Source organism: Orcinus orca, chromosome 14, assembly GCF_937001465.1.
Source record: "Orcinus orca chromosome 14, mOrcOrc1.1, whole genome shotgun sequence".
Classification (NCBI taxonomy): Eukaryota; Metazoa; Chordata; class Mammalia; order Artiodactyla; family Delphinidae; genus Orcinus; species Orcinus orca.
The window spans coordinates 44135418-44148533 of record NC_064572.1 but is presented as its reverse complement, the minus strand read 5'-3'; the positions used below and the strand labels follow the sequence as shown (position 1 = coordinate 44148533).

At 44.1% G+C, this 13116-nt stretch overlaps 1 protein-coding gene across 2 annotated transcripts in view; it reads left to right on the top strand.

Annotated features, from left to right (window-relative positions):
* Nucleotides 1-12884, top strand: part of VSTM4 (V-set and transmembrane domain containing 4) — an 86783-nt gene extending 73899 nt beyond the window's left edge. For both annotated transcript variants that reach the window (XM_004286390.3, XM_049697090.1), the window contains one exon: nt 11502-12884. In XM_004286390.3, the coding sequence (XP_004286438.1) occupies nt 11502-11627 (126 nt within the window). In that variant the 3' untranslated portion in view covers nt 11628-12884. The remainder of the gene's footprint in view (nt 1-11501) is intronic.
* Nucleotides 12885-13116: the final 232 nt, after the last annotated feature.

The window sequence follows — 13116 nt, the reverse complement described above, 5'->3', positions numbered from 1 at the left end:
CTCCCAGCTCTGAGGGAGAGGTCCCATTGGACCACTGACCTCAGCCCCAAGGAGACAGTGAGAGCAGACCTGGCATGTGGCTCCAGCGGGTACCTCGGAAAATTCCCCTGGATTTTCCAGTCCTACCCCATTGACACTTGGCTTCACATTTCTGCCTGTTCAATGGGCACCTCTAATCAAGGGTCTCTTGCCACCTCACACACAGTCTGGCCAAAGCAGAGCCTACACCCTTGTCACTTCCATCCCATGCTGGTAAGAGGCACGCTTGCTCCGTCCTTGGAGGTTAAGAGTCCTTTGTGGGTGAGACTGTGGAGTGAGACAAGTGATCACCTGAAGGGATTCCCTCCTCCTTCATCATCCTCTCGTCAGCGTCAGCACCACGTGTCTGCTCTTGGAGCCGCACCCTCAAGTACTCTGTCCCTCCACACCAAGCCACGCCTCTCATGAGCACGGGGCAGCTCTCTTTGCCCCACTTCCCCTTTAGCTGGAGCTCACCTGCCCACTGAGCAGTGCAGACCTGTTCTGAAAACACACTCTCCTGAGACTTGTGCCAGTGAAGCTTCCCCCTTGTCTTTGGAAGGTTACTCTTTTCCCCCTTGGGATTTCAAGGTCTGCTGTCTGCCTGGTTGGCTCACCTGGGTACCAGGCGTCCACACCAAAGCCTTAGTCACTGCGGCTGACCCTGTACTTGTAAGTGTGGGGCACTGCCCATGAGCAGAGGGTGGATTCTGGGCAGGCCTGCCTGGCCCTGAGTCCAGACCCCATCCAGAAATGGCTGCAGGACTGTGAGTGATGTGTCTGCCTTTTAAAGCCTGTTTGCCCCTCTGTAAAGTGGGCATGGCCGTTGGCTCCACCTCGCATACCTCAGGGCTGGTATGTGAGGATTGACTGAGTTGGTGAAGATTAGTGGACATTTCCTGAGTTCTGTCTCGGAAGGACCACTTCTCAACCCCCATCCTCTGTCGCCTCCCAAAGTCACTTCTGGATTGTGTCCTTCATACCACAGTTTAACATCTCTGTCTTGGAAAGGTGTCTCGTTTGTTCAGTTTGATTCTTTATTTTAATTTAATGTGCATAGTAGGGAACTCTACTTTTTCTATAATATGTTTAAATATAAATAAACATATAAACATAAACAGTCAGCAGACCTTTGGAACTCAAAATTAAGTCAAGTTCATTTCCAAGGCATGTTGATTCTTACAGGACATATAAGGACCACAACAGTTTTCTTTCCTGAGTTGGGACCTACAGGTATCCATTGAGGGCCCTCCATTAGATAGAGCTTCACTGAATGCACAGCATTCCTCACCCCAGTGGCCATAGTTGCATGTGTACGGATATTGGGAGGCGAGAGTTTGTTTTAGCAGGTACTCCTCTGTTGAATAAAAAATGAGCACTTATCTCAAAGGGGGAAGAGGAAGTCTGCCCTTGATAATATGGATAATATGTAATTCTCTCTTGGGTAAATAGATTCCTGATCGTGCAACTCAGTAGAAGTGCAATCACATTTTTGAACTCTAAGGTGACGTTAGCATAAACATCCCATGTCCTAGTTATTGATCTGTTGCTGTGGTAATGGTATTACCCAATTGAACTTCTGACATTGGAGAACTTGCAGTGGCTGCAATTGCATTTTTCTTTTATTCCTGCAATTTAATTCAACTCGCACGTCCAACTGTGATCTCTGTGAAAAAGTGTTGTTTTGCAGGAGTCTGCATAGAATGTTAAATCTCTCTCTGTCCTAGTAGGAAAGTTCATTCTTGGCTTGAATCCCAGAAACACACCTACAAAATGAAACACTCAAGAAACTTCCAGTTAGGAGCTCGAAGTGAGGTGTGTTCCCAAGAGTTACACAACTTCTGCCTTTTGGGGGTCGACTTTTCTGGTGCTAGTTTTATCCAGTAAATCCTTCCCCATAGATATATGTCCCATAATCATCACCCTAAAACTGGGGGTAAGTGGGGCTTAAATGAGAAGTGGGAGGTCCAGCCTGGAGGCCGTCGTCTGCTGTAGCAGCGTCTCCTCACTGGCAGAACAGAAGGATAGGGAATGGGAGACATGGTGTTTCAGACTTTGAAACTTGCATACTCACTTTGTTACGCCTGGCGTCCAGAAGATTCCATCACCGCATCAGAAAACTGGTCTGTGTGATAATCCTTTCCCAGTTCTTCTGAGGGGATGTCGTGCTGTGTGGGCATTTAATCTGGCTCAGTGGCCGTCAGTGAGAACTTGAGTGCAAGTCTAGAATTGGTGAGTCCCTCGGGGACACTGAAATAGTAATTACTGGATCACTAGCACCTACTCGAAGGGCTAAAGTAAAAAACACGGGCAACACCACGTGCCGTCCTGTATGCAGAGCAATTAAAACTCAGATATCGCTGGAGGGAGGGAAGAACGGTGTAGACGCTTCGGACAGGTAGTATGACAGTTTCTTTTGAAGTTCAACGTGCTTTTCATGCAACCCAGCAACCCCCTTCCTGGGTGTTTACCCTGGAGTAATGACACATGACACACAAGCCTGCCAAGAATATTTATAGCAACTCGATTCATAACCACCAAAAACTTAAAACGACCCAAATGTTCTTCAGCAGGTGAACGTATAAGCAAAGCGTGGCATGTGACACACCATGTAATACTCCCTACAATCGAAAGGAGCAAACTGTTGATACACGCAGCCACTTGGATGAAATGTGAGGGAATTATGCTGAGAGAAAAAAGCTGATCCCACAAGGTTACACACTGTATGATGCCTTTCATATGACATTCTCTAAGAGAGAAAACCATAGTGACAGAACACAGAGCAGGTTGCCCCTCATGGTCAGGTTGGAGGGAGGACATGACCTCAGAGGAAAGCGTGAGGGCATGTGATGGGACTGTCCTGTGTCCTGGGCCCAGAAACCTGTACTTGTGTTCAGACGCATACAACGATCCCCCTAAAAAGTCACTTTTACTGCATGTCTTTTAAGGAAATTGAATTAAAAAGTGAAATAAAAATCTCCTTGGTGTCCCTGGAAGGCATAGTGAGAGGTGTGAGTAGATCTGTAATCCTAGGGCTGGGGGTGCACGGTGCGTGCGTGAACCTGTGGGCTGGGGGGTTATGGGGTGTTGCCTGTGTTGGAGAACATAGCGCAGGAGCATGCTTAGAAAGGTTTAAATATTTATTTATGTAAATAAATAAATAAGAATTTATTATAAAATCTCTTCATTCTTTGGCCAGTGAGCAGTTTGATGATTACTATTATTAGAGAGAGAGAGAGAGGGAGCATGTGTCATGGTGGATCCCGGTGCAATCTCAGAAGACCTCACAAGGTTGGGCAGGGGTGTGGAGGAAGATGTGGCCAAAGATAGTGTCCGGGAGGCCTCACCGAGGGCTTGGTTGGGTGTTGAAGAAGGAGGGGTCCACCTTGTGTATGAGGGGAGAGGGAATGCCATGCCGAGGGATCCAGCATAAATTGAAACCTGAGCTCCCCTCGCCTGCTTGGGACGTTACAGGAGGGGAACCTGGGAGGAAGATTGAAAGCAAGTCACGTGGGATAGTTTGCATCTAGAGCATAAGCCTTGGCACTCTTAGCAGTGGCAGGATGTCCAAAGTATATCAGTGCCTTCCCTTGGGGGCTTGCAACCTACAACACGTATTGCTAAAGAACTTCTTTGATATTCCAAACAACACACCAGAAAGATCCGAGAGGAAGGTACTGTGAAAGAATAAATCTAGCCCTGCTTCTGGCTCGTGTTGACACCCATATCCTGAGCCCCACCCAATCCTACACCCACAGTGGGCTGGGTCCTCTTTCTCCGTACCAGAGGCAGCAGACTCCAGGCTGCCATGATTGCTGAGAGCTACCGGAGATCACAGGTCGCTGCCCCACACCATCTAGCCACTTCCACTTAGCCCTGGGAGTAGGAATTTCCAAAATCATCGTTTATTTTATGTATTTCATTTTATTTTGAATCATTTTCATTTATTTGTCTTTTACAACAAGATATCTGGGCATAGGCTGGGGCCACTGCTACTGCATATGACACTTCTAGGTAGATTATAGAAGAGTGCCCCTTCTGAATAGACATTGCAGAAGGGCTCTCCAGCACTGTTGGGAAAGCTGAGCATGGAGTGAATTTCAACCCTCAGTTACCTAAACCTCGGGGCCTTGGTTTCCTGAGACCAAGAGGCTCCCCATCTTGAGCATGTGGAGCCTGGTTTCCATTCTTTTTGCCACGAGTCTCAAAATTAATTCCATTTATGTTTCACTGGGAAGAGACAAGACACCTTGCCCAAGAAGGTCTGAGCGCACAGATGTATTATCACTTCCCTGGATCAAGGAGCCCTTTTCTGTGGGATTTCCATCTGTCTTCTACTCAACACTCGCTAAACCTCGTCCAAGTCTTTTCCTGAGGTTTGCTCCTCCTTATATCAGCTGCATGAGAAATGGCAGCAAAAGCAGTGGCTTCAGGGAGAGCTGGGGAGGGGCAGGCGGGTGCACGGGGATTCGGGCAAAAGCAACCTGATTCGATAAAGCTGACTGCTCCACACTCAGAGCTCTGTTTGCTCAGTTGTAAAGATGAGGATAAGCGTGGGCTCTGTCTGTGCCCTGGATTCAGTTCAGAGGGCAAGACTGTCTTGCAGCCCATTATTCACATGGAGGCAGCCGTGCCTGGGCCTCGGTTGCTGCCTGCAGTAGCCTCCTTCTCATGGCCGGAGCCAAGCGCCCTTCTTAGCAGGATATAAATGCCAGCATCCCCATCCCATGTTTCCTAAAAGCGAATAGGTATATGGCCCAGCAATGCAGCTAGGTCTGTTGCAGCCCTGGGTCCAGCTTCGCCGTGGGGGGCAGGACTGCGGGGGTGGGAGGTGTGTGTGTGTGTGTCTTGGGGGGTGGGAGTTGTGCCATATGAGAGAGTCCTAGAGCCTCTTTATTCCAATGTTGCTCCTCACCGAATAGGGGGAGAGGACGGCTCTCCTCCCATGTTGACATAAAATGCAGTGACTTATATGCACACACCCCAGTCCTCTCCCACTAAGGCAGCCCATTCCCTCTTCCCTTCTCTTCTGTCCCCATCCTGACTAATCTATCGGTCTGCTCAGCTGTCAGACAAAGTACCATAGATTGGGTGGCTTAAACAAATATTCCTCACAGTTCTGGAGGCTGGAAGTCTGAGATCAAGTTGTCTGCAGGGCTAGTTTCTTCTGAGGCCTCTTGCCTTGGCTGGTAAAGGGCCATCTTCTCCCTGTATCTTTACATGGTCTTCTCTCTGTATGTATATGAGTCCTAATGTCCTCTTCTTACAAGGACACAAGTCATCTCGGATTAGGGCCCGCTCTAATGACCTCATTTTACCTGAATTACCTCTTTAAAAACCCTGATTCCAGATATAGTCACATTCTGGGCTATTGCAGGTAAGGGCTTCAACATATGAATTTTGCAGGGACACAATTCAGCCCATAACAACTAATTTCCTAGAATCTCTTCCTTATGTGTCAGAAGATATCCAGGACTACTTAGTTCACATAGTTGTTGGTAACTCATGAAGATCTCAGAAGGTACACAAATGGATATTTGAGCTGACACTCTAGAGAAGAATGATGACACCAGAACATTTATTCTTTCAGCAGGCACGCGTTTAGCCTCTTCTCTGGGGTAGGCCCAGTGGTGCCAGAATCATTCCATACATCATCTCATTTAAATCTTCATTTACATCGGCAGGGTAGGTCCTTGAGTGCCAGTGATGGAACTGGCCCAAGGTCCCACAGCTGGCATTTGACCCAATTCCTCCTGCACCCACGCTCTGCAGGCAGCCACCGGGTGACGGCCTCTCTCCTCACCTCCTTGCCGTGAGCACTTTCACTGAACCGGGAGCATTTCCTTTTATTCTCACCTTCCTTGGGTGCAGTGACACGTGTCTACATCCGAACCTCCACCCCCCCCTTGCTCATAGAATCCCATTCCAGACTAGGGAGTGGATTCTTCATGACTAGGAGGAAATGTATGAAAAGTGAGATTAAAGGCACATAAAACAAAGGGGTTTAGAACCTACGAGACTCCAAGCAGTTGACACAAATACCAGGCCTCTGTTGGAGGAATAGAAGGAGAAATGGACCAGGAGTCTCTTCAGGCTGGGTGAAAGGGAAAAGAAAGTAAAACCAAACGGTCCTGGGAAAGAGGAAATGGCACTATTGCTTCTCACATGTTTAGAAAGTTCTGGAGCCTCTTCTAAAGGACCCTACCAGAACTTCCAGCTGTTGGTCCCCAGCCCCCTCCTGTTTCCGGGAACACAGCAACAGCAGACCTAAGTGTAAAGCTCATGTCTGAGGCCTGGAAGCCGTACCTTCCACAGCTTCCTTTGTGTTTTCCAGTGCAGTCGAGAGCTGCTGCAGGCGTGTTTGTGAACAGCCAGTTCAAGGGTATTAAACTTGGTCTTCTTGAGTGCTGATGCCGCACGTACTTCCTGCACCACCAGGAACAGGACGGGGGCTTGAAGAGAGGGTCATTTGAGGGCCAGAAGCTGTCAGGGAACTAACAGAAGTATGTCTTGATTCATCTTCGGAGACCCATTCACTGTACTCCAGTTCTTGAATTGCCATACGCATTAGGAGTGATTCCTTATCTTAAATCCAAACAGGTTTGTGTTGGCAAGATGGTGGACATCACCTGACATACAGGTGGGGCCCTGCAGCAGGTCCCTCACCCTGCCTCTGCCTCATTGCAATTGCCCACTTTAACCTTTACATTCTGCTCCTGGCTCCCAGTTTTACTACCAGTTCTACAGTCTTACCTGGTCTCACTGATAACGCCATTAATTTTCTCTAAGCTACTTCTTTTTTTTTTTTTTTTTTTTGCGGTACGCGGGCCTCTCACTGTTGTGGCCTCTCCCATTGCGGAGCACAGGCACTGGATGTGCAGGCTCAGCGGCCATGGCTCACGGGCCCAGCCGCTCCGCGGCATGTGGGATCTTCCCGGACCGGGGCACGAACCTGTGTCCCCTGCATTGGCAGGCGGACTCTCAACCACTGCGCCACCAGGGAAGCCCCTCTAAGCTACTTCTTAATGCACCTAAACCTTCCACTAAAGCGTCAGTGCAAAGAAAGGTAGCTGGGTGAAAACTGGTGAGGAGTCCACATTTTGCCCATTTCAGTGGCTGTTAGGAATTTATTTCTAGTTAAACAAGCTGGGAAATGTAATTAAGAACATGGTTGATGGGGATAGCCAAGGATGCATGCCAGGAAAACAATACGTTCTTTAAAGGTGCCAAGGGCTAATATTATGCATCTCCTGTTGGAAACTGTATACACTTCACAATTCAGAGCCTCCTGTGTGCTGCCTCATATCTTCAATCAAATTATTATATTCCAGAAATATGCATAAGGGAAATGATTCTACACATTTTATGGTGGGTTGTTGCTTGTAGCAGTAATTGAAGTACCTTTCCACTTATGAAAGTACTAATTTTATTTGTTTTTATTGCTTTTCTAGATGCAATTATTTATTTAGTGTGCTTTGGCTTTATTAAATTATGTTTACTATAGGAACATCATAAAAATGTATGAAAACAACACATCAGCCAAGCCAGCCTGGTGACCTGTATTGAGAAAGCTAGTGTTATTTTTCATATCCAAACGTAATGGAATAACTTAAGAATAAACAGATAATCTACGCTAGAAAACAATGCAATTTCAAAGTAATGTAATAAAACACCTGGACAATATGATTTCATAAATCTTGGTTCTAAAATTTACATGAGTTGGCTTTTGTGTGCTTATTTGAGGACACATGGCATTTCTAAATGGAATCGTTATAATGTGAAATGTAATTAAACCGAAAGGCAAGATGTAAATGGTATTTTTGTTGGCTGGTAAGATATGGATGACTAAGAAACAACGTAAAGATTTTTGGTATCAAAAGACAAGCAGGAGGTTCTGATCCCTATAATTGTCCTTAACGTTGAAATTTAAAAAGGGCCAGACAATTTTGAAGGTCGCTCGGCGGTCGCTCCTGACCAGTCAGTACTGGCCGTAAGGAGTTCTTTACATTCTCTCTTTGTCTCTTGCTCCCTGTCCTCTAGTGTGATGCTTTATCTCAAAAGAAAAGAGGCGGGCTTCCCTGGTGGCGCAGCGGTTGGGAGTCCGCCTGCTGATGCAGGGGACGCAGGTTCGTGCCCCGGTCCGGGAGGGTCCCACATGCCGCGGAGCCGCTGGGCCCGTGAGCCATGGCCGCTGAGCCTGCGCGTCTGGAGCCTGTGCTCCGCAGCGGGAGAGGCCACAGCAGTGAGAGGTCCGTGTACCGAAAAAAAAAAAAAAGAAAAGAGGCTTTTTGCTTTTGGCATACTTTTTAAGAAACTTAAATCGAATGTGTACGATTTATTTGTCCTGAATTCTGGTGAGTTAACCAAGGTATAGCCCCCAAAATAAAAAATAAAACAATGACAACACAGCCAAAGCAGCCAAAAAACAAAAGCAGGGCTGCTTAAATGAAAGTGATGTGTCTTTTACGACTATAAATTAGTGACCAGCTTTTATTTTTCTAATTGTGAATTAAAATTAATTAATGTGCTGTTTAAATAATGTACCGTCTAGAAAATTTGAAAGGTACCAACAAATGTCTACAATAAAGGTTGAGTCTCTCTCCAGCCACCCGATTTACTTCCCCAGAGGGAACCTTGGAGACCAGGTTCTTGACTTCCAGGCGAGTTCCAAGGGTTTTCTGAGTATATAACATATATACATGTATATATACTCCCATACACTACACAAATGATAGGAAAACATACAGTGTACACATACAGCTCCATCATTCTTTTTAAAGACTGTGCCGGATACTCCATTATGAATGCATCAGGCTCCTATTGACGTCCACTGAAGTGTTTGCAGTTTTTTGCTTGTACCAATAAACACTTCCACCAACAATATACAAGAGGACCTGTTTCTTTCTGTTTCTTTTGGAAAACTTTTAGTTTGTTTGTCAACTTGAAAGACAAAAACTGACGTCTAAGTGATTTTAAATCTCTCTTGTCTGATTTTGAGAGAGGTTGAGTCACACTTAATATGTGTAAGAGCCTTTGTGTTTCTCTTCCTGTGCACTCTCTGGTCCTGTCTCTTGTTCTTTGCTTAATTTTCTAATGGACTGTTGGCCATTATCTTTGTTAAATTGTAAGGCCCTTTCATATGAGTTGCAAATATTTTGCTCATGTTTTCGATTGTCCTTTGACTTTATTTAGAGAATATTCTGCAATATACAGCATGAAAATTTACATATCTTTTTTTTGTTCCTCCTGGATTTTGTGTTAGACTTTGAAACACCTTCCATGTGCTGAGATTATTTTTGAAAATTTCCCCACACATTCTTCTAACACTTTTATGAGTTCAGTTTCCATATTAAAATTTTAATTCATCTGGAATTTATCTAATGTAAAGAATGACATAAAGGATATGATTTTTTTCAAATGGCTACCCGAGTATCCCAACACCGTTTATTGAAAAATAATATTTGGGTTAATTTCTGAATGTTTTCATCAGTCTCACTGAGGTCTATTCATTTGTTGATACCACAGTGTTTTAATTATAGCAGCTTTATTTTTAATATGACTGAAGTTGGATCACCAATTATTCTTTATTTTAATAATGTTTCTTAATTAAAGAAAAAAAATCTATGACTACATTATCAAGAATTTTTTTTTTTTTTTTTTTTTTTTTTTTTTTTTGCGGTACGCGTGCCTCTCACTGTTGTGGTCTCTCCCGTTGCGGAGCACAGGCTCCGGACGCGCAGGCTCAGCGGCCATGGCTCAGGGGCCCAGCTGCTCTGCGGCACGTGGGATCTTCCCGGACCGGGGCACGAACCCATGTCCCCTGCATCGGCAGGTGGACCCTCAACCACTGCACCACCAGGGAAGCCCATCAAGAATTATTTTTAACAAAAATTTTAAAATTTTTATTAAATGCCTCTCCAGCATCTATAGAGATAACCATATGGTTTTTCTCTCTGTTACTACTGTGAATTATATTAATAGATTTTTCTAATATTGAATCATCTTTGCATTCCTGGAAAAAAAGTCAACTTGAACATGATTATCTATCTTTAGTGTGCCTTTTCATAGTCTCTGAGTAAATCTGATTTATGCTAATTTATACTAATACATGAAATTGTTCTAAAATATGTGAAGTTTTTCCTTTTTTGTAATGCTCTGCGTCAGTTTAATTATATTGGAATTGTCTGTTCCTTAAGGGAATCTCTCTTAGAAATTCTCTTATCAAACTGCCTGTGCCTGGTGCTTTTGACAATATTTTCTTCCCTGCCTTCTGACCTTCCTTCCTCTGTTCCTTTCTTTTCATTCTTTTTTTTTTTTTTTTTTTTTTTTTTTTCGGTACGTGGGCCTCTCACTGTTGTGGCTTCTCCCGTTGTGGAGCACAGGCTCTGGACACGCAGGCTCAGCAGCCATGGCTCACGGGTGCAGCCGCTCCGTGGCATGTGGGATCTTCCCAGACCGGGACACGAACCCGTGTCCCCTGCATCGGCAGGTGGACTCTCAACCACTGCGCCACCAGGGAAGCCCATCATTCTTTATTTTTGATGGTAGTTAGTACATTGACATTTTCTGGAGCTAATGTTCATAATTTATATTTTTCTGGACTAGTACTCATTTTATCCTGTATTTCAAGGTTTTTGCAATACGCTGAACAAAGTTGAAGTTTTAAAACTTCTTTCATTTTATTATACCTCCTTTCTTATTTCCTATTTGATTCATTTTTGCTTTTTCCCTTTTTATCTTGATTCATTTTTTTGTTTGTTTCATTGGTGTTTTTCAAGCACAAGCTTTTGGATATTTTTGTTTATTCTACTGTTTTCTGTTTTCTGATTTCTGTTTTCTGACTTACACAGTCTAGTGTTTATTTTTTTCATTCTTCCTTCTGCTTTTCTTTAATTTGTTCTTTTTTTTTTTTCCTAACTTCAGTTGGATGCTTGATCCATTTAATTCATGTTGTTTAATATAGATATTTAAGGATATGATTTTTCTCTGAGTACTACATTCTTTAGGTTCTGGCATGTAATATCTTCATCATTATTTTCAAGATATGCTGAAATTTCAGTTTTATACAGGTTAAGTCACTTAAAACTTCTAGATGGTAGCATTCTAGTTTTGTTGTCAATTTTTGGGACTTTTTGTTTCTGTCTCTACCTCTAGTTTATCCTTTTGATGAGAGACTGTAGTTACATTATTTTTACTTTTCAGAATTAAAGTTTACTTTGTGGCCTCATGTTTAATCAATTTTTTGTTAGTATTCTGTGACAACTAAAAAATAAATCATAGTGTTTTTTGCAAGACATAGTGTTCTGTATAAGATAACAAGATCTATCTTATGTTATTTAGGTTTTACATTTCCTTTTAAATTTTTTGTCCATTTGTTTCCCTTTGAATCCCCAAAGTGCTATGAAAATACATGCCTGATGAATGTATGTGTGATGTTGAACTCCCGGCAGTCAGCTCAAATTGTGTTGTGTTTTGTCTTATAGCCAAAGATTGCCGAAGAGAGCTTGACCTATGCTGAGCTGGAGCTGATCAAGCCCCACCAGGCTGCCAAAGGCATTCCCACCAGCACCGTCTATGCCCAGATCCTCTTTGAGGAGAACAAACTGTAACTCTGCATCGTATTTAATATCCGCCACCCCAGTTATTTATGAAACCTTGGATACAAAGTCCTTATTTTTGTATTTTCACTTGTGCCTTCTGCATGGTGGGAGCCCCATTCCAACGGCATCCCAGGTGCCTTCGGAGAGGTACAAGGCTCCTCTCTGCAAAAGAGCAGGGGCTGCAGCCCTTGGACAAATCTCCCAGAACAAGATTTTCTGGGTCTGAGTCCTGAGCGGTGAGGGCTCTTGATTCTGAGACCATCCAAGGAGATTTTCTGCTGAGCCAAACCCCTTCATGTTTCTTCTTGTTTCTCTGGGTTTTATAATTTTTAATCTGAATTTTAATCTTGTACCCTTCCTGTATCTGTGATATCAAGCTCATAGTATATAGCTAGAGGAAATGCCATTATAGGCCCAAGTGTGAGATGGTAGATATGTACTAATTGGTTTTCAAAGGATCAGATAACATTGCCAGGGCACCCAGAGCGGTGTAAAGTGCTTATTGCAAGCGGTCACTCAAGATAGCATCTCTTGTTTTAAATAGATGCACTGACTCTGGTGATTCAAGGGCAGAGAGACAGACTGTGAGGCAGTCTGACATCTAAGCTGACAGTGAACTATCTGGATACCCCAGTGCCCGTTTCTCTACCCACTATCACCCACGGCCACTGGACAAGTAGAACATCTTTCATTCTGAAGGGCTTCCACCCCTTTGGCAGGGGGGCTTATCCTGGTATAGAGACTTATATTCTCCAAGAAGTTCTCACTCACCCTTTTCCAAAGGAGCCGGGGGTTTGCCATCGATTGACAGATGGAAGAAGGGGACCTCTTGGAAGTGTGCCGAGGTTACCAACTCTAATTGAATGTCCACTCGTGTGAGAGCATAGTCTTTTGCCTGGTTCCCCAATGGTAGGAGAGTAGGAAGTATAAGCAGGGCTGGAAAATTGTGTCCTGAACACGCTTCTGTTATAAAGTGCCTTGCCCGACTCAGCTTTGCATGTGAATTCTAATTAGCTTGGCTGGGAGGCAGTGATGTGTACGGCAAATAGATCCATGGAGAAGTGGCTCTGTGGGCCTATATGACATCCAGGATCTCACTGAAGGCGGATCCGTTCTGGTACAGAGTCATCCTATCAGCTGTGTTGTTAAGGACACACTTCTTGATGTGTGAGTGTGGTCTGGGTGGATTTTTAGTGCACACTACAGAAGTTGTTTGGCTTTGTAATGGACCGTGTATATATGGTAAATTATATATTTTAAACACAACCTTGAGTGTGAGTTGTGCCCCTCTGTACAGCCATGTGAACTTGGTTGAGTTTCTCATCCCCTAATTGTCTCAGACTCTATGTTTATACAAAGGTGAGTTAACCTCTCATAGAATTCTTGTAATGGGATAATGGAAGATTCTGGACACTATAAATAGCTATACAAGTACACTATGTTAACATACATGCTAAAACCAGTCCATATTTTCAAAATGAAAATGTCTTTACTATTT